This window comes from Pelecanus crispus, chromosome 7, assembly GCF_030463565.1.
Source record: "Pelecanus crispus isolate bPelCri1 chromosome 7, bPelCri1.pri, whole genome shotgun sequence".
In the NCBI taxonomy this organism is placed as follows: Eukaryota; Metazoa; Chordata; class Aves; order Pelecaniformes; family Pelecanidae; genus Pelecanus; species Pelecanus crispus.
The window spans coordinates 11,142,290-11,163,490 of record NC_134649.1 but is presented as its reverse complement, the minus strand read 5'-3'; the positions used below and the strand labels follow the sequence as shown (position 1 = coordinate 11,163,490).

The window sequence follows — 21,201 nt, the reverse complement described above, 5'->3', positions numbered from 1 at the left end:
ACGCATGTTTTATTTTGGGCCCCTGTATTGTGCTATCTACAAATGAATTGCATGAAAAAGAGCGAGCTTTTGGGTAGCAAGATGATTTGCTCCTTGTTGCACTGGGAGCAGGAGCTATTTCCCTGGGAATTCTGCTATGTATCTCTCTACACAGTGAGGATTCTGCAGTGGGTTCCCCATGCCACGCTGCCCTACTCCTGCCTGCCACTAAGAGTATGGGAGACTTTTGCGGTAGGTCTTCCATCCACAGCTGGGCAAGTAACACAAAGACAGACAGTTATAGGTCTTTGGCACCAGTGATTGTCTTGTTAGGCACAGAACCAAGTGAGCACTCAAGATATCTGGAGGTCTAAAGACCCCTCAAGGAAACGTTTCCCTAATTTAGGATGGGGAAACTTACTCCTGAAGTCAAACTTCCTACATCTCCAGGATTACAGGACCCTGCAGAACAAATAAATGTTTGGTGAATTCTTTTCTAAACCTTGCCTATAAGCCATTTGGTGAAACCTTTGTTCCCAGTTACTGCTCTGAAATCAATAAAGTAGTTTTTTTGGGAGTAACTGCTTCCTAATAAGAATTATTATGTTACATATGTGTTACATACGCTAGATGTTTGGTTTCACTCTGTTTTAGAAGCCTGTGATGACAAACACCAGATACTACTGAGCAGGAATATATCGCATCAGAGGTTATCCGTTGTGCTGTGGAACACCTCTTCATCTCCCTGACACACTGTGTGTGACACACTTCTGGGAAAATCTGAGCCGCTATTCTAAGCTTCACTGACATGACCTCCAGAGATACAGGCCATCACTCCATAGCTGGACCTTGCAAATAAACACGTGCTTTGAATTCAAATCTAGTGTAGCTCTAACATAAATATATGTCAGCTCTCAGTGAGTTATCATGTAGCTGGTCACTGAACAATATTCTTGGTTTGTGCTTAGAAAAACATAAAAAATATTTTTTATTAAGAAAACTAGCATAAAGTCTGTAAAGTAATGCTGCTCAGGTCACCAAATTAACATCTTTAGCATCTTTTTGCAACAGATGTTTGCAATCTTAAACGCTAGTTTCAAAGGGGTCCTGTACTTCTGAGGATCCTACTGACTTTATGTGGAGTTGGAAGTACTTGAGATCTGCTGATTTGACTCTTATTCAACGAAATGACAGAATAACAGGCACCATACATTAATACTTACTGTGAAGCAGTGTAAGTTTGGGGTCAAGTCTTGCAGAAGCTTAATCCAAGAATGCTGAGTTCCGGATATTTAAAAGGTTATTTTGTAATGCAGTCAGGAAAGAAAACTTCCATAAAAGTGACAAACAAAAATATGTAGTAATTGTCTAAATACTTGTTGCTTTTTCTGAGATTTGTTTATATCTGTTTGTTCCTAATGGAAATGTGTTGGACAATGGGGCATTTTGATTCTCAGAGATTTATTTTTTCTCTTTGACAAAGTACATTTGATTCACCACTAGACTCCTACCCTATGATCAACACAAAGTAATTTCCTAGAAATGTATCCTTCCTTAAACTTCCTTCCAGCCATGTATGTGATCTTTGTTATACCTATATGCATAGTGGAACCTAATGCTTAGAAACTTGGGATAATGTTGGTACCTCTTCAAGGAAGTTAATTTCTTCTAGACTTACTTCACTCTCTGTGTTGGGGATGCTCCAGAATGCATTTGTATTTTAAAAGATCGTGAGGAAAAAAACAGTAATGATTCAGAGTATGTTTTCAGTGCAGCTAAAATCAGATGCTCTTGACCGAAATTATCTAGCCTGAATTAGGAAACTCTGTTTAAAATACCAAAAAGACAAGGGAGTTGGAGAAAGAGGGTATTTATAGCTCATCAGAAGGTTCCTTTTAGCTAGCCTTGAGCTCATCTGAGATTCATGCCTTTTTCATGCAGTACTCTGACAGATTGTAACCAGATCAGTGTATCGCAAGTCATGCGTCTTGCTGTGCCTGTACGCTGTATTATACAGAGCCCAAAATTCTATCTTCATCATGAATATCTTCCTTTAGCTTTGTCCACTTACAGTTCAGTCAGTTTGTGGGAAGTGACTCAATCCTAAAATGCTTCGTCTATCTTCTGGAGGTTGTGGGCTGTTAGTTTAATCTGTTTCCAAGGAGTGCAGAACAGCTCAAAAGGGGTTTTCATCACCACCTGTTCTGAGAAAGGGACATCCTTCTGCAGTGCTGCAGCTACCCACCTCCTGGCTGTGCTTTTTGCTCACATGGGAAATATTCAAAGTTGAGTTAATGACCTCTGGAATGGGTAGAGTGATACAGGTATTGAGGTGAGTGGTGAGTTTGACAGCGTTCAGGCTTCTCTGGAGACTGCTGAAATTCCTAGGCTTTTGTGTGGCATAGAAGTATGAGTTATTTTTCTGTGTATTGATTCTACCTGTTTTCAGCTTCTTTCAGCTTATCCTGCTGAATCTGTTGCTTTATAACTTTATAGAGCACTTGGTGCAGGAAACACTGTCTCAGATGTGCTTCTGGTATGAAAGAATAGTGTGTTCAGGCAGATATTCCTGTGCTGACATGTCATGCAATTATCTACCAGCCTCTAATCTGAAGCAGCTAATATTCTCACAGGTATTCTGTGTGGTTTTTTAATGCACATACAAGGCTGTTACTTGCAAGACAAAGTTGTAAACCTTACTTTCTGACTTCCTTGAAAATAAAAAATATCTTGTTTAAGTTTGCTAATTGCATGTTTCTTCTTTAGTTATAGAGTCAAAGACACTACAAGGAGACAAGGGAGACCACAGTTTCAATGCTCCTGGAACATTTGTCATAGAAAATACAACTGTTGAATTCCAGAAGAGTACAGACAAGGAAATCATAAAGATCCAGGGACCTCTTGGAGCAGATTTCATTATCAAGGTGGGATGTGTGTCTGTACAAATCTACAAAGATATTGCAAATATGTGCAAGAGAGTAGGTGGCTGTCCATCAGGTTGTAGCAATACAACAAAATCTTTTAGCTAGCAAATAAGGAATCCTAATTACAGTCCAGAGATAATTTATATTAAGTATATCCAAACAAATTAAAATGTTATGACATTAATGTCTTTGCTGTGGTGGAAAGTACCCCAAGATCTTTAATGGTAAAAATGGCCAGGCCTTTTGTTTTAAATATTACTGAAATAACAGCATGATCCTGTGCAGTGGATTGGTGTTAATCCAACTGAAGACTGCCACCTACTGAATCTGAGCATTGCTTCCAGCAGTGCCCTAGAATCTGCCTTAGACATTGCTGATCCAGCTACTGACCATTTCTAATCCTTTTAAGTTTCTCTTCTACCCAGACCACATACCGATGGCTTGCATTGTACATGCAGATATCTATATGTAGAAACAATATCAATATTTGACTGCCAAAGGAAGATAGTCATGCAGTTTTCCATTGGAAATGACAGGTGTTTCGGTATTATCACTCCACTTGGCTTTATCTGTCATGTTGTAGAAATAGACTTGCAGTAGTTTTTATTTTGCATCTCCAATATCACATGTGCAGTTAGACTTGCCTGAATATGAACCTGTGTGCTTAGATCAGTTATAGGCTTCCCTTTCCAGGAAATTTTAAAAATTTTGCTAACAAAGAGGTAAGACAGAAGAATACAGTTAGGAACTTCGCCAATCAAGGATAGATAATCAAATAGTCACATTAGTACCTTGAATAATTTGAAAAACAAAGCAACATACAAGTGTTTGACTATTGGAAACTTAAACTTAATTGTTACTCTAGACTTTCTAGATGTTTTATGCCTGTTATCATATTACTCTGCACTATTATATATGAATTATGTTTTGAAATGACATGAGCAGTGTAGTACAATATACACAAGTGTTGTAATGGAAATTTCTTCAGACTAGGTACTCTGGATCAAAAGAGAGTGTGGTTCAGTTCTTTTTCTATCAACCCATCAGTCATCAGTGGAGACAAACAGAGTTCTTCCCCTGCACAGTGACGTGTGGAGGAGGTAAGTAATGGCAATTCTTCAGGAGTGTTTACAGCTGAAGATTAAAAGTGGCTGATTTACAACCTTCATTCTGCATTTTTATTAAGTGTTTGTGTTTCCTTGTACACTGGTGGTTCTTCAGAAAAATAAATGACAGAGTAACAGGTAAGCTGGTTGGTTAAGTTAGTATGAGCATACGGGTTTTTTATACCTTATGTTACTGGAAGTCATGTTCTTCCATAAGGAATGACTGAGTAAAAACTGACTAAGAAATAAAGATACAACATTCAAAGTGGAAAATGACAATTTATAAAGTATATTTTGGGCAAGTAAGCAAAGAAATACAGTGGGATTTTAAAATAAGGGTAATCAAGCGATGAAGGAAGAAGGTATTTCTGGCCACAGTAGTAGACATGAGGGAGAGCTTTAGAACACTTAGTTTAGAAATTAGTTACACAGAAAGCAGAATAAGTAAATAGAATTCAAAGAACAGCTGCTATCAATACCTTTGGCTGTCTGATCTTAGACACTTAGTCCTGATGGTTGTTAGAGCAGCAGGTAGTGTGCTGTAGTGTCTCTCCTGGTTTAAATGCTACAGCTTATGCAATGGTTAGACGAAGTGCAGTTCAGCTCTGCTACTGCTCATCCAGCCCAGCCCAGCCCACTGCTTGTCATGTCTGGTTCTGCAAAAAGCATGACCTCATGGCAGGAGGAGTGTTTGATGTTGTAGATAGCTATTTCAGTTCAGCTATCATTACCCCGGCCACCTGAAAAACAGACTGGGATACTAGTGATACTGGTGTAGCGATTTTCTTGGAGAGTACAAATATGGTTTAAATAGTTACTTGGGATATGAGTAAAAAGAGTGAAAGAAGTTTAAAGCACAAGCAGAGTCTGGGGACCTTTTGATGGACCATCCTTTTTGGCACTTGCACCTCACTTTAATCTAAAATGCAGACAATATATGTGTACAATATGTAGTCCCACAGGAAACTACTGTATCTTACAAGATACTTGGCCTCATGAAGTGTGATTCTTGCTGGAACTGTGAGTGGCAATACATATCCTCTGATGATTCCATCACACTGTGTTTATGAATTTTTCCCTAACCTATCTGACAAGGGAAGAACTGTAATACATCACAGTTATTTCTGAGGACTGCATGTAAACACTGGATAACTCAAGGGACATATTTACCTTCAAAGGTATAGGCTCAAATCCAGCCTTATTCAGACTGGTGTTATGGTTTGAAAATTATAGCTACATGTCAATCTCTTTGAAATTAGCCAGGGCTTTCAATGCCCTACTTTGTAGCTGCATGTCTATAATATGAAACTGGTATCTTTATCAACAGGGCTTGACAATCTTGATAGCAGTCCTGGGAGAGGCCAGTAACTGAAGAAGCACAGAAACTAGTCTACTTGCTTACCCATGAAAGTAGTAGTGTTAAGAATGGCATATTACTGAGGCATGCAGGGAAGTTGTATTGCAGCTGCCTGGCTTTAACCTGTTATCTTAAAGCAGGTTTAGTATCCAGATTGTTTGTTTGGCATCTTTTACTGCCAGTAAAAGAAAAAGTTCCTCGCAACAGAGACTTGGAATCAGTGCATAACCATTCCTCACTTGGATGCTTCTTCTACATTTAATTCTCTAATCTTCATGTGTGGGAAAGGGGAGTGTGATGGGCATCTCAGAAAGCATAGTCAAGCTTGAATGAGCAAGAATGTTTAAAAAATGTGTTTATCTTTCAGTGCTTACAAGAACTGGAACATACGTACTTTGAGCACTCGAACCGCTTAGTTCTTCTTTATGGTTATCACTCTCATGCATGATGACACTTTGAATCAGCCAAGAGACACACAAGTGAAGCCATTGATATATGATACTTAGCATTTTCAGTAGACACTGGGACTTGTGCTGTTAGTTTATTGACTCTATTTGGATTTTAATTCTTGTGGTTTCAAACTTTTTTCTTTGCACATACCAGAACATCCTCCTCCTCTCCTCAGTTTAAGTCCAAGTCAGCTCTTTTGAATGAGTCTTTTTTTCTTAGCCAAAAAAGCAACCCAGTGGTTTATAAAACCCAGATCCCTTATTGTAACCAGTCTCCACACAGATTTTTTTTTTTTTCAACAAGTAGTTACTTCAAGTTTTCTTTTGTTGGCTCTTCAACTAGGAATGTTCTTGAAACTATTTCTTGGTTTTCTACAGTTTAACTTAGCAATGTTTTTGGATCTCATCTTCAATTCCTCTGGCTTTCTGTTTTAAGTATTTATTTTTTTAACATGCATGACTATGTAATATACCTCTCTAACATACATGGTAACTCCTCCTTGGGGGAGGGCAGTTATAAATTGTGGAACATGTAGTAGAACCGTATGACTTTGTAGGGTTGCCTCTGTGACAGGTGAGCTGCTCCGGTACATGTATTCCTGCATCACATAAAAATATATATGCTTTTACTTTTATACTTGGAATATTATTAGAACAATATGCCAGAGTCTCATGTGGTGTTAAGATAGGTTAACATAATAGTTAAATTATGCCTTAAATGAAGATCTGTTCCTGTGCGGTGTTTCCTTGTTTAAAAGCAAACCAAAGAAGAGTAACACAGGAAATTAACTCAATGGACAGTGCATTATTTTTTTTGGGGGGGGGAGGAAATAAGGCTGCTTTAATTTATCTCCATTACCAAAATTTAACTTTGCTTCTGCGTTAGGTTATCAGCTGAATTCAGCTGAATGCATGGATATTCGTCTGAAGCGTGTTGTTCCTGACCACTATTGTCATTATTATCCAGAAAATAAGAAACCAAAGCCCAAGCTAAAAGAATGCAATATGGATCCCTGCCCTTCTAGGTTTGTATGACAAATAAATTTAAGTGTGTGGTATAGTCAGTTTCTAAGGAAAAGGCAATTGTATTTACTTAATTTCAGTTCTTTTCATCTTTAAGGCCACTTAATCTTGGTCGATTATTGCACGTGTTAAAGGCTGATGTCTGGCACCACTGCCAATAGGTTTATGGCACTACTTCAGTGTTGCAGAATAGGAGACATCACTTTATACAGAGATACTGTAAATTATCAATTGGTCTTTTCAAGGGCTAATTCTACGTTACGTCTTTTGCTGAGTGGTACAGCACTAGTACAAGGGTTTTGTGACGTTGTGTGAAGAGGACAGATTGTTTGCCTGCTTTTGGATTTATTGATGCTGCCATTCAGGATTTCTCATTAGACAGACAGTAGCTCCAGTTCTCAGTCAGTGTACAAGTTTTGCACATGGTTTAACTTGGTTTATTCATCTGCCTACTGTAAAAGTTTCATTCTTCATTTGTACTGTGGAGTTGACAATTATTAAATTTTGGGGGGGGTTGTTTGTTTTTTTTTTTCAAACTATGAATTAAGAAAGAATTGTTCAAAGTAAATATACTTGTGGTACAAATACCACAGAATATTATTGCCAAATTATAAAGGCTATAGTATACATAAATTGTATTGAATTGCACTACAGTATTTCAAACTAACTTTTGGATTGTCTGGTGAGGTTTCCTGGCTGTGCTAAAGAATCTTAAAATAACATCACAGTATCAAGTCCCAGAACCTCACATTAATATGCCAGCTGGCTGAGCTAGAGTTATATGCAAGAAGAAAAGGAAACACTCTCAATGGATTTCATTTCCTATAGCTAAACTGTCCATTTCCTTTCATTCCTGTTGAACATAATCGTTGATAGTGACCTCTAACAGTTATAGATGTGCAGACTTTCAAGTTCTTTTTCTTGGAGAGTTGAGCACTATGTGGAGTGGTAAGACTTCAGTAATACTTAATGGGAATGGGTGCCAAATGTTGCAAAGCTGGAATGGGAAAACTGGGGAAAGAAAGGGCGTAATTATCTTTTTCCTTGCAATTTTAGCTTATACAGACAGAGAAAGGGAAGTACTACTGGATATAATACCATATTCCTTTGTATTGGAAGTAAGGCTTTATGCCTGTTCTATGCTGTGCAGTTCAAATAAACAGCTCAAGAAAGGTCCTAAGCACTGGTCAGGACCTATCTAGGATTAATCCTGTGATGCATTTATTTCACTGCCACTCATGTTCCTCAGCGGTCTTTGTTACAGATATGTAAATATGTAACTATTTTCTTGTTAATAAAGTAGCACAGACCTAAAGGATCACTGATAATAAGTTTCTCTGTTGAAGCCTTGCTCATTTAATATTTTTCGATGGTATGAAGTGGAGAAACTGTATGGTGAATAGATCTCTATCCGTGCAGATGAGGTAAGATTATACGAGTCATTGTTTGTCACTGTTTGTCACAAGGGTAATGTGTAATGAATGTAAGATTCCCGCATTTCACATTGGTAATTGCTTACTTTAAGCATGATCATGTAAAAGTATGTACAGTCTCAGGCATGAGAAATAATGATGCAATATTTATTTTGTTGACAGTGATGGATTTAAAGAAATCATGCCCTATGATCACTTCCAGCCACTTCCTCGGTATGTATATCAGGATAGCATATGTGTCAGCATTAGCACAATTTTCACTGCAAATATACTATTTGAGTACTAACGTCATGGAACATCTTCTGATTTTTTGCTGTACAGGAGAGCAAGTTTATAACAGTCCTGTACACGTTTTTGAAGCTTGTGATTTATTTCAGTGTGCTCTGGATGGTTAGCTTAACAGTAGGAGGTTAATATGCTCTTCTTGAAAATACCAATGTGGAAGACTTTAGAATAAAGTTGTCCCCCTAAACATTCTCCTGCTGTAGAGCTGAGAATAGCATCTCCTTTAAAATGCATGTATGAATTCTTGTCTTGAATGGTTTTTATTTTGAAGATGTATGCAATGAATATATTCTTTTGTAGAACAGGTCTTCCTGTTTTACAGACCTCTAGAAATTCTTTTTCCCTTGAGAGGTCTCATTCTTCCGCTCTTCTTTAGACCTACACTCTATTAACATCAAGGCTGACATGTCACTTTAAAGATACTGAATATCTATTATCTGAATATCTCTTGTCCAAAATTAAGTCATCAGAGCACAGTTTGTTGCCTTTTTTTTTTTAAATCTGAATCAATCACAAGAATGTAAAACTTCTCTGGAAGGCTTAGATGTTTTGTAAAGAATGTTAGGACTAAAAAGCATTGCGCCAGGTTTACTGTTAATGTAAAGAATTATAGTTGATGGAGTTAGATGCGTATTTATCTGAGTTGAACCTCTGCTTTATTATGTCATGAAATGAATAATGTGTATTTTTCTAAAGAAGTAAAGATATGAAGTAATAAGAATGAAATCATAGACTTGCACGGCTCAGTGGAGCTACTGATTACAGCTGATATAAATGTCACAGTTTATTTCTGTAGCAATTTACGCTTCTTGTGGATCTGCTGTCCTGTGATGTACTTTGGCTTTCATACATAGATTGAGATTTTTTTCCTCTACAGCTTTATCCTGTGAAGTTCCATAATTATATTCTGTGTCTCTCCCCTTCCGTTTCTTCTGCCAATTCCTTTGTACTTCAGATCTCCTCTGGAAATCAGCACAATTTATTTATATGAGTATTTCATCTTCTGAACCACTCAGGGCTTGGAGACCAGTTGGAGGAGAAATTTAATCCCCCTTTCTGTGCTTTACGGTGCTCAGCATGTTTGCATGACGCTGTGGTGAGATAGAATATGTCTGCGATAAAGCTGTGGGCAAGTTCTCTTATTTCAAACACTGAGAACTACAGACAAAGGCCCACCTCATTTCAACACCTCAGTGTGTCCTGTCAGAAGGTATCATGGTCTTCCTGGGTGATGCTCAGGAGGAAGAACTGTAAGATAGCAGATGGCCAAGCAGGGCTCAGAGTTGGTGCCAGCAGGAAGGAGAGAGGAAACAGGCTGTGTTCCGCTGGGAGAGCACATAAAGAAACGCAACAAAGAAGTAAACCCACCTTTTCTTGCTGGGATTTCTGAAAAAAAAAAAAAAAAAAAAAAAAGGCAGCTGAAACAGCCAGTTTGTATGCCTGCATCATGAGGTGAATCTGGTCCAGTGCAGATGCAAGTCTTGCTTCAGTGTAGCAGGATGTATTTTCCCTGTGCTGTTGCCTGTCAAGTAACTGCAAGGCATTAGTCTGTGCCAGTTCTGCTGGGGCTTCTTCCACCCTTTCATTTTACTTTTTCTTTTCTTACCTGTTTCTTACATGCTAACCCAAGACTGTTCTTGCAGAGCAGGCAGAAAACCAAAGTACTACAGATATGCTTGAGCAAAGCTGTACAGACTCCTTCACCTTGACCAGCAGTCACACCTCCTACATAACACGAGGGCCATGTGGAGGGCTGCTTTGCACTCCTGTGGCGTTTACCACTACTTTCCCATTCACACAAGGAAGTTGTGGGAAAGTCATGGTGCACACCGCAAGATCTTGAAAGAGTTCTCCTGTGGCTGAAGTTGTAAATGCCCCACTGAAATATTTTTACAGATGGAGAATTCTTTTGAAATAAATAGAAAAATTTCCCAGGATGAAAATTTTCTTTTAAAGCTTTTGGAATGCCTCCATTTATTTCAGACTTGTTGGACTGTTGAGGATCCCTTGACAGCTGTGGGTTCTGGAAAGTATCTCCTTGACTGCTTGCCCAAGACCCCCCTTCTCCCCAGTAGCCATGGACCTCACTCCATCTTGAAAATGCTTATGGGAGTGTGGGATCTGGAGTGTGTTCGAAACTGATGAGATAAAGAAAAACAACTATAAAACTTCATGCTATAAACACTTGCAAGGCTAGTATTACATATAGCACAGTGAGCCTTATACATATAAATCCATGAGCTGCTAATTCATTGAACAGTTAATTGCTCTTTAGTTCCTGACTTTTTTTAAAGAAAATGAGTTAACGCTGGCTATTCATTTAAGTCAAAGAGAAGTGTAACTGTTGCTTTTCAGATGTATTTTGTACTTGTGATATGATATCAGTACCTCATCATACAGCTTTATTCTGAATGCTTTTGAGTATATATACTCTATGGGTAATGTTCCATGGCTTGCTCTGTGTTTCATACTCATTCTTCTGTTGAGCTTAGGCATGGGTAATATGTTTTTGTAGGCAGTTTAATCAATTGCTTAAAATAGGAAGTGTCCTTGATTTACCTGCTATATCATAGAAAGTAGGTAGTAATCACTTAAATTTACCTTTGATTTATATGCCTTTGCTTCATCTACTCTGAGATTATGACTTCCTTTATGACAGCCAAGTTACTCTTGATGATTTGATTTTGGTGGGATATTGTAGTACTTGCTGACTCCATTGTTCATAATGGATACAGTTCTTTTCATGATCCTTTCTGAGCCCCTGCAGTTGTAATGGGAATAAATTTTAAACTAACAAGACATTGATGAACCATAAGATGTGCTGCAGGACTGAATCATTTCCCAGGGCTCAGCTTTGATTTGGGTGGGTGGTGGAAAGCAAGCAAGAGATAGGAGGTGAAGGGTGAGGAAAAATTGCGTGGGGGTCAGTGGAACCTATAGACAAACGCTATGATAGAAGCTTGTTATCTGTAAATATGACAGGAGCAGGACATTATTGAAGTTAGTTTTTGTTGAGAAGTGATTGCTTAAATGTACTTTCATGCTAAGACCAGGAGATAAACGAAACTGAGTTTGTAACCTAAAAACCTCCATGTGATTCTCACTTCAGATGGAGCAGCAATTTCCATCTTTATTGTAGTTAGGTCTAAGTTCATGGATAGATGTCCATTTTGAAGACATTCCCTCCCAGCGGGTTGTTTGTCATCCCTCTGTTGGAGGCTACTACCCTAGACAGAGCTGGTTGACAGAGCTGTGTGAGTTTTCCTTAAGCTGTGCATTGCCCTGCTTCAGGGGAAATCAGCTGGGTTAGCCGAAGCAGCTAAAATGGATGAGCAGCTGCCTGTTGCTTGAAGCAAGTTGGAAAATGTGAATATAAAGTCATTCAACAGCATTTTAATGAGGGTGGAACACTCTTGCAGAACTGCCGTGATGACCAGCCAAATGGTACCTGTCACAATTTAGTTTGTTCACAGTCCTTATGGATGAAGACACTTTGAAATGAAATTGCTGGATTGACGCAAAGCAAGTATTAGAGTACCCATACAAATTCTTTCATGAACAAATTTTTTTAAGGGTGATCTGCATGATGTGGGCAGTGATGAGCAACTGTGCGTAGTAACACTCTCAGTCAGCACAGCCAGATCTGTCCTTGTCTTTGGAGTTCCTATAATCTCAGGTACATCTGCTTCTTGGTCTCTGACAATAGTAATAAGAGTATATGTGACCATGTAAATTAACTGTGAAAAATATTCTATTTAGATGATTTAGACTATTTGCAGGTAAAATCATTCCAGTAATCAAACTTAGTATATTTAGGACCTTTAACTCATGTATGAGAATAAGATTTTCAGTTATTTTGGGAAATGCACTTAAATTTATAGTTTGATGTTTCTTCTCATTTTGCACATGAATTTAAGCCTGGAATAATGCAAGGTAGCTCTGTAATTCAATGTATTGTTTATATTCAGTGTGTGGTAAGAATCCAGTAGCCAACCTATCAGTGGGTTTTAATGGCACTAAGGTTGGATTCAGTATTTGACACTTTTAATAGAGGTTAGTGGAATAAAAACTAGCCTTATTTTTAATATATGTGAGTTCTTTTTCCAGGTGGGAACATAATCCTTGGACTGCATGTTCAGTTTCCTGTGGAGGTGGTATTCAGAGGAGAAGTTTTGTGTGTGTAGAGGAGACCATTCATGGAGAGATACTGCAAGTGGAAGAATGGAAATGCATGTATGCCCCTAAGCCCAAAGTCATTCAAACCTGCAATCTGTTTGATTGTCCTAAATGGGTGGCAATGGAATGGTCTCAAGTAAGTTGAAAAGTAATCTGGACCTTTATTCTTGTTTTCTAAAGAAAGCCTCTAGTCTTGTGTTACCATATATTTGTGAGCATGGGGCTATTAGAAAAATATAGCCCTGCAAGCATATAATTCATAGCACTTACTAGGAGAAGTTTGCGCTAAGTAATTTGGCCTGATAATCAAAATGTTAACATGTCTGCATGGAGAAAAATGCATATAGAATTATTTATGCCTGTTGAATTCCTGCTTTACACGGAGGAGAAATTAGAGCCAGAGGTCAGGCCCCTTTGCAATCAGGTCGTTTGTCTCTCAGTTCTTGATAAATGTAATATTTCACTGCATGTAATAGCTGAAGGCATGTCTGTCTAGGGGCTGACATGTCTGCAAGGGTGATTTTCCAGCATTCTTACCTTTCGTTATAGTAACAAGAACATAAAGCCAACTTATCTTGGCTGTAGCTATCTGATACAGTCAGATAGCTCAACACTTCTATAATTCCTTAGTTCATCCAAATGACATCACTGACATATAGTGAAGAAACTGTTCTTGCAGCACGTCTGACCCAGCTTTAACTGAAAATGACCACTGTGAGAGAGCGTATTCTCACTACATAGCCACCTCTGTTTCAGACTGTTGCCAATCAGATAAGCTTTACAGAACCCCGAGAAATCACTTGCGTTCCCAAAACTTAGACATTTTTTCCAGCATCAACCTTTTCTTTATTCACCTAGCAATGCAAGGACAAATTCATATGTCTCTGATACCCAATTGATTGTGGAAAAACTTTAGTGAACACATCATCAGTACTTCTAACTTGCTTTTTAACAGTATTTGTAAATATAATAAAAAAGAAACAGCATGAGATGGTTGCATTTTCTCCTGCAGTGCACAGTGACCTGTGGCCGAGGCTTGCGTTACCGAGTAGTGCTGTGTATTGACCACCGTGGGCAGCATGTTGGTGGCTGCAATCCACAACTTAAACTACACATAAAAGAAGAGTGCATCGTGCCAATACCATGTTACAAGCCAAAAGGTAACTGGAATTTTGTCTGGGTCTGTTATTGTTTTACATTTTTGTTAAGAGAATTAAAAGCCCCTGGTAACCTTTTTCAGAAATGCCAGAAGCTGGAATTTACTAGGACTTATTTCAGTCTTGGCAGAAAAAAGCATTTTAATTATCGGTGCTAGGAAAAGTGCCCTGCTGATATTTTTTTGCTGATAATATGGCCAGACTGTCATGAGGTGAACATGCTAACTAAATCTATACAGCCTGGACACATTGGAAAAAACAGAATTAATGAGTTCAACATGTGGAGGAGGAGTTGTTCAATAATACTTGAAATGGGAATGATACGCCATATGTATCACCTGGGATCTTGTCCGTTTGCATCTCATTAAATGTGTCAGCATTCTCAGCGGGCCTCATCAGTTCATTAAGTTACCATCAAACTGGATTCTTTCTCTTTTCTCTATTTCTGCATATTTAAAAGGTCTGTAACAATGATGTAAATTGACAAATATTCTCTAAAATTGTTGGTAAGGTTTAAAACAGTAGGTGGGAAGGTGAAAAGAAAAAGCAAAGAAGAGAGGGGAAACTAGTATATCTTGTCCCTTGCTCATTTCTGTCCCTCTGGGCCCAGAAAATTTTAGTGGGTGCTACTCCCATTCTTTCAGTTTTTATATACAAGGCTGTATTTCAGACCTTCACAACTCACCATAAAGATTTACATCGAAAATGTGAAAGCTCTCTGTAGACAACCCTATGTTTCTCTTCAGGATGTTTTCAGACTCTAGAGAATTCTTCAAGCAGAAAACTATTCAGGGTTAAACCATGAAGTAGAAACTAGCACTGAAATTTTAAGAACCTTCTTCTGGGGTTTTACTTAAGTTTGGAGGCACAGATCCTCAATTGGCTTACATTACTCCCAGTAAAACCATCACAGGAGTGTAGGATGTATAGACAGATAAAAGAAACTAGTGTTGTTTTTTAAATTAATTTCCAATTTTGGGAAAGCTGACTAACTGAGCAAAAAGACCCATTTACTGTGAAAATTTCCTGATGAAGCCAGTCTATCTGGAGAGCAATGTACATTTCCTATGCTTTGGCTTCTTTTTCAGCTATAAACTTAAGTTATGATGATAATCCATTACACTGAGATATAAGCTACAATCTACTTGAAACTGCCTGCGTTTGGGGAAGTTGTGGGAAGGAAGTAAAAGATTAAACAGGAATGGAAATTGGATTACTAGTACCCTCTCAGTAAAAAGAGGTGTCAGAATGGAGCTCAAACATCATGAAGAAATTTTCTAGTAAATTATGTTTTATTATCCAGTATATCTTTATTCAAAAGCATTAGATCAATAGGCAATGTAAAGTGTGAAGTGCTAAGGTGAATAATGCTAACATCTACATATTGCTTTGATTTTGGAGGAATTACTGAATGTTTTTTTTTCTCTACCAGAAAAAAATCCTGTGGAAGCAAAAGTGCCGTGGTTTAAACAGGCACATGAAATGGAAGAGACCAGAACAGTCTCAGAAGAGCCAACGTAAGTACATTGTCTTTTGCAGTGAAGAAACATTTCTGTCATATTTTGCAGATCATCTGGAATGACTTGCCACGCAGTTTGCTTTGACAGTTGGCCCTCTTTGGGAGATGAGTTGTGTTGTGAGCTGTTCCTAATTTTACATCTCAGTAGCTTAGCTTCTGGAGCTCCTGTTCTGGATGACACAGAGCTACTCTTTTATAGTGTCCCTATATCATTCAAGCAATGCAAAGGGATCTTAATTTAGCCTAATTAAGCCCGAATTAATGCATGTGGAAGTATTTCAGCAGATGTAAATTAAATAAATTCAGTTTTATCCCAGTCACTGCTGTCACCTCCAGAATGTAGTGGTTGTATTAAAAATTAAGAGGTACTTTGTCGGGTTGCCAGGATTTCCTTGGGGGGTGAGACCAATGCATAAAGAAAGTGAGAAAAATCTGCTGATTTCTGAGCTTAGCTGAATCTATGGGGATAAGTTGTGATATTTCACACGTGTGTGTGTGTGCGTGTGTTTGAAATAACATCTGGATTTTGTGAGTCCCCTTAAAAGCTGATGGGGGTAAGCCTCGCAACACTTAAGTCCTGGGGATGAAAGCATAACTTAAATCCAGCTGCACTTGTTCTTGTCCCTTGTATGTTAGGGCATCTACACAATTGCTTTATCCCCTGTGTACATTTTATGCATATGTGTATCTAATATATTCAATATATAGTATATAACTTTCTAGAAAGTAGTAACATTCTATAACGTTTTCATGAGAGATTTTGAACATTATTCTGTTGTGCTTAGCCAAATTCTGCACTCATTGTAGTAATGTTAGTTTGAAATAATTTAGATGAGCTTACTGAAGTTACTTTGGATTTATATTGCTCTGAGAGTGGAGTGTGCCCCATAACTTCTTAGTTTTCTTCCTCCATCTAGCTATTCCTGATTTTTGGCACACATGCACCAACAGGTGTGTTCATGAGTAATAAAATCTTTACACCTGCACTGACTCACAGAAGAAACCTCTTGCCAAACAGGTGTTTGCATAGTTATGGTGACTGTACTTTAAAATTTTCACTGCTCTAGCCTCTCAAGTCAAGTGTCAACCTACTGTGAGCAGTAATTTCACTCTCCAAACTGGTGGCCCTGAATTCAGGCAGGGTAGTAGCAAAGATATAAAAATAAAGTGTGATTGTCAAAGGGGGAGATGCAATCAAATGTGCCTGTTGAATGTCAGCATATCAGAATGAAGGTGTATGAGGCCACCTCTAAAGAGGATTCAGCATGAAGCTATAAAGAAAATGATCTCTAGCATTGCAAAATCATGCTGTGGCAACCGTGAGCTAATGTAGTCTCTAGGTTTTTAGGATTCTTCAGCAGCAGTCTAACAGAACAAGCAGGGAGGACTGGCAGGAACACAGCATGCTAGTTCAGAGTGTATTTAGAATATAATAGAGCTGAGCCGGAAATATTGTAATGGGTTCCCTTGTACCTTGTCCTTACAAAGAAAGTAGTTATTCATGCCTTCCTAGATATGACCGATGTATTTCTCTGCAGCCTCACAGTGTGAATGCAGCCATGTGTTTGAGTTCTCAGCGCATGTCCTGTCACAGCTGTGTGCTTTTGCAGCTTCCTGGATTTTTTTTTTTTTTCTTCTTTGCTTACTCTGGAGACCTAGATTTTCTTCATCTTTCATTCATGACCCTAATCCTGTCGTGAGACTCTTTCCTCCACATTTTCCAGAAGCATCTTCACCCAAGTCTAAAAGCAGCCACTTCTTGCTGATGACTCTGCTCTGCCATCCTTCTCTTTACGGATGCTGAGGTGCTGTGCTTTCCTAGTCTGGGAAATGTTTCCTAGCTGTAATGCTGCAGCCAGATTCCCCTTTAGTTTCTTTTTACCTGTCTTCTGCTGCCACCTGCTCTTACTTTATCCTTCTAAGGAAGCTGGCAGGTAAGGAAAAATGAGAAATAAGTGATTCCTGACTTTATCCCTTTCTGCAGATTGCCTGTTGGTCATGTGGACAGTGGCTTGCAAACAGAGGAATTTCTCACTAGATGCTTTGAATCTCATGCCCTAACTGCTCCTGTCTTTTAGCTGGAGTGAGATTTTTGGGTCAGGGTTTAGGATTTAAAAAGAAACTGTAACAATAGGTTGTTAATTCTCCCAGAGTAAATTATGACAAGATTTCCCTCTGTTTTGGATCTGTTTAACTTTGTTTTCTGTAATTGACACATGGCACAGTGATAACTCATAGCCCACGTCTACTTAGCAGGAGGCTTATGATTTCCTTGGTAAAATGCCATCACTTTTAATTTTAATTATTCTCTTGTCATCCAAACTTAAACCACAATATGAAGTCTCAACTTCTAGTCCATCCTTTTATTACAACTGTCTTTCTATGCTTTTGTGTGATATTTTAGTTGATAATGAATAAGAGAATAAATGCAGCTGTGTTTTAGAACCCACAAATGATGGATATGCCAAAAGTAGCTTGTGGAAGATAAATACTTCTGCTGCTGTGGTCTACCACGGCTGGTGTCCTGAATTTACATAGAGGGGGAATGTTCAAAAGCTTCTTTTTTTTTTTATTATTAGCAAAATAAAAAATGACTGCCCTTAAAGTGAGGCCAAGAAAAATGTAGGTCTGACCTTTTTAGTTTTTAGTTGTGGAATGTGATGACAGTTGATACCAATCATTATTTTAAACGTTCTTCCCTCGAGCCTTCTTAGTTACAGTGGGATTTGCAGAGAAGCTCCAGCAAGGTTTTTGCATCCTTTTTATTAATCGTAAGTTAAAGAAATAGACACCTCAACTGCCTTTCCCTGTCATGGTTTAGGACAAAACTAAAATGTTTTCAAAAGCTGATATATTTTTCCAGCAATCTGAGCTAAAAAGTAATCACTAGGTTTGTGGAGATGCACTCGCTGAATGTGAGATGTGGTGTCTCTCATAAAGGTTGCTGCTCATTGCGTTTGAGTCAGTTCCACAGAAATGTCCGCATCGTGCCTCTGGTGACAGAGAATTACACATCCTTCACAGCTGCTTCTCTGAACATGGGCTGGTGATTTTGTCCAACACATTACACTCAAGGTTGATAAAACCTGACAGTGCAACTCTGCTTAGAGCAGGCAAGGGTGGTGCTTCAGGGAGGGGTAGGGTGCCAGCATCATGGAAGTTCTGCCCCAGTAAGCAGCCAACATTTTAGATGCTTCTGCAAACTTTTATCCAGGCCCTTTGGCACAGTAGGGTTGGACTGGGAATATCACAAGAGCAGCCTTTTTTTTTTCAGGATTTAGGCATTTCCTGTCTTAACTGAAAGCAAGAACTGCAGGCATGAAGAAAAAAAAAAAAAAAAGATATTAAGAGACACCATGTTCTCCAAGTCTTTAGAAAGCTGCAGAAGGCTGCGCTGAGTTAAGTTTTCAGTTCTGATTTGATTAGGTTGGGTTGGGCTGTTCTGTCCCAGTTTTATGATCAGTAGTTTAGGTCACTGCTTCATTTTCCAGGTCATCCTACACTGGCTTTTTCAGAGTGTGCCAGGCAAATGCACATTTCCATTAGTGTTAGACTGGTAACACTGCAGTATGGACATACTCTCCACTGCATCTGTAGCGTGCACTTCTACATACCTGTGCGGATGATTATAGGAGCATTTGATTTCTACATTGCACTGGGAAGAATGACTGTACAAAAAGGCTGACTGTGAAAAGTTGTGCCTGCTTGCATTTGCATTTTTCCATTCTTTTTCCTTTTTTTAAGCAGGAGTCTCATCTACAAACTTAGTTAAAGATCTCAGAAAATTCTCAGCTACCACCATCATATCCATTCCATTATAAATTCCTGATGATCTGCAAGGCATCATGATACAAGTGCTTTGATGCTTAATCCTGACCGGAGATCACTCTGAGTGTATGCCCATCAAAGGCAGAGTGAATTTGCTTCAGGGATGTATTGTGTCCAAAGCATTGCCACATGTGTGCTGTGAATGCCACTGAGTAAAAAATATATCACTTCTGAGGCTGATGGAGTTTGCTTTAATGACCTGTCACAGGTTTTGATTGTGCATATCTTAAAAAATAAAAATAAAAAAATCATCTGCCTGAACTCAAAATTCAGATGCAATGCCAACCTCTGGAGCTCTATCACTGTCCAGTCAGTTCCTTGCTCTAATTTTGCATTAGCAGTCTCCATTGGCTTCTGCTGAAGGTACTTAAAGTGTGACTTTAACATGGTCATCCTTTGAAAAGTTCTATAATTTAGGATTTTAATAGCTAAATAGTCATGTGACTAGTTTAGCAAATGCCAAGGTAGAATTAAAAGTATTTTGGGTGTTTTTTTTTTTTTTTATCTTGCACTTCACTGAAAAATACCTGACACTAACATACAACAGGAAAACCTCAATTATAATATAGGCTTGCTATAAGTCAAAGAAAAAATGCTTAGAATTTTCTGAGTTTCTTTATAAATCAATTGGTTGCTGAATGAAAGGCTTGCTGTGGTTCAAAATTTCCTTTCACTGGTAAAGGATTTCAAAAGAATGCATCATACATTATTTTTGGAATGTTTTAATGCACTCAACTAACAGTATACAAAATTAACACTAATTTCTGGTATGCTGCTGTCATACTTTTACCAAAAAACGTTATCTGCTTTCAGACTGTAAGCTGTTAGGTGTGGTCAGAACACCAACCAACTCTTTTCAACTATAAATGTCCATCAATTTTATTTTTCCAATTAGGTACATAACTACAAAGAGACTTATACTTTTTTTTGCACAGAAGGAGAGGAAGGTCATAATTTTGTTAAGCCTATGCACAAGGCCTTGGTTGAATAAAGCACTTAAACACAAGTTTAACTCTGAACACATTATAGTGCTATTGACTTCAAAGGACTGCTAATATGCTTAAAGTTAGGAACATGCTTAAGCATTTTGTTGGGTGAGGGTGAATTTGCCATGGCTACCCTAGGTAGTTTGCATGGCTGTCTTTGAAAAAAGTGTCAGATCTGATGTTTCAGGGATAAGCTGATTTTAGCTGCGGGGGTAAGAGAAAGCCTTCCTTTGCAGCTTTTCCCACAGATGCTGAGTTAGATTTTATTATCAAAAGCGTCTGGACATTGACCCCTGCCAGCTGTGCCACTGGACTTGATGAGCTGTTGGGTTGTGCCAGTATGGCATTTACTCAGCTTTTATCATTGTAAGACACAACCATCCACCATTTTGATAATACTCTTCCAATAAAAATCAATCTGGTCATGTACTTCAAAGGTAGTCAGACTTAGGAAGTGATGAGCACTTGCAGTTTTCCTTGGTTTCAGGAGGAGCTGGGGATACTGCACCCTTTACTGAAGTCTGTCAAGGACCAGCTCAAACTAAAATTTTGAGGCTCTGTTCAAGGAAATTTGAAGTGACAGGCTTTGACATCTTTATCATCATAGCAGAGTTGTAAAGGTATTTCGTCAACATCTCTTTAAAGAATAACCAGTTGTCTTGTAACCTTTGTTGGAAATGGGAATAGTCTTTTCCACAGGAGGGAGATTGTCTTGGGGTCTATCCCAAGCACAGCTTGAGTGACTACCCCAAGGACTGAGTTAGAGTATCCTTACGGGTTACTGACTCATCTGTTCTCCTTTCTTCTGTTTGATTCTTCCTTTGTATATACTGGCAAGAAGTTATTGGCTCAAGATGATAAACTGTCCACAGAATCAACCACACTGTGTTGACATTTTTCTATGCTTACTGTGTATGCAGAGCGTAAATACTGACTTTTGCCTTACACAACTATTCTTATATTTGTAAGGGTTGCTTTC

At 38.5% G+C, this 21,201-nt stretch overlaps 1 protein-coding gene across 2 annotated transcripts in view; it reads left to right on the top strand.

The window, feature by feature from the left end:
- ADAMTSL3 (ADAMTS like 3) overlaps positions 1–21,201 on the top strand; it is a 188,917-nt gene that overhangs the window by 124,365 nt on the left and 43,351 nt on the right. For both annotated transcript variants that reach the window (XM_075713979.1, XM_075713978.1), the window contains exons 9-15: positions 2,746–2,903; positions 3,892–4,003; positions 6,702–6,840; positions 8,434–8,484; positions 12,664–12,868; positions 13,745–13,892; positions 15,322–15,406. In XM_075713979.1, the coding sequence (XP_075570094.1) occupies positions 2,746–2,903; positions 3,892–4,003; positions 6,702–6,840; positions 8,434–8,484; positions 12,664–12,868; positions 13,745–13,892; positions 15,322–15,406 (898 nt within the window). The remainder of the gene's footprint in view (positions 1–2,745; positions 2,904–3,891; positions 4,004–6,701; positions 6,841–8,433; positions 8,485–12,663; positions 12,869–13,744; positions 13,893–15,321; positions 15,407–21,201) is intronic.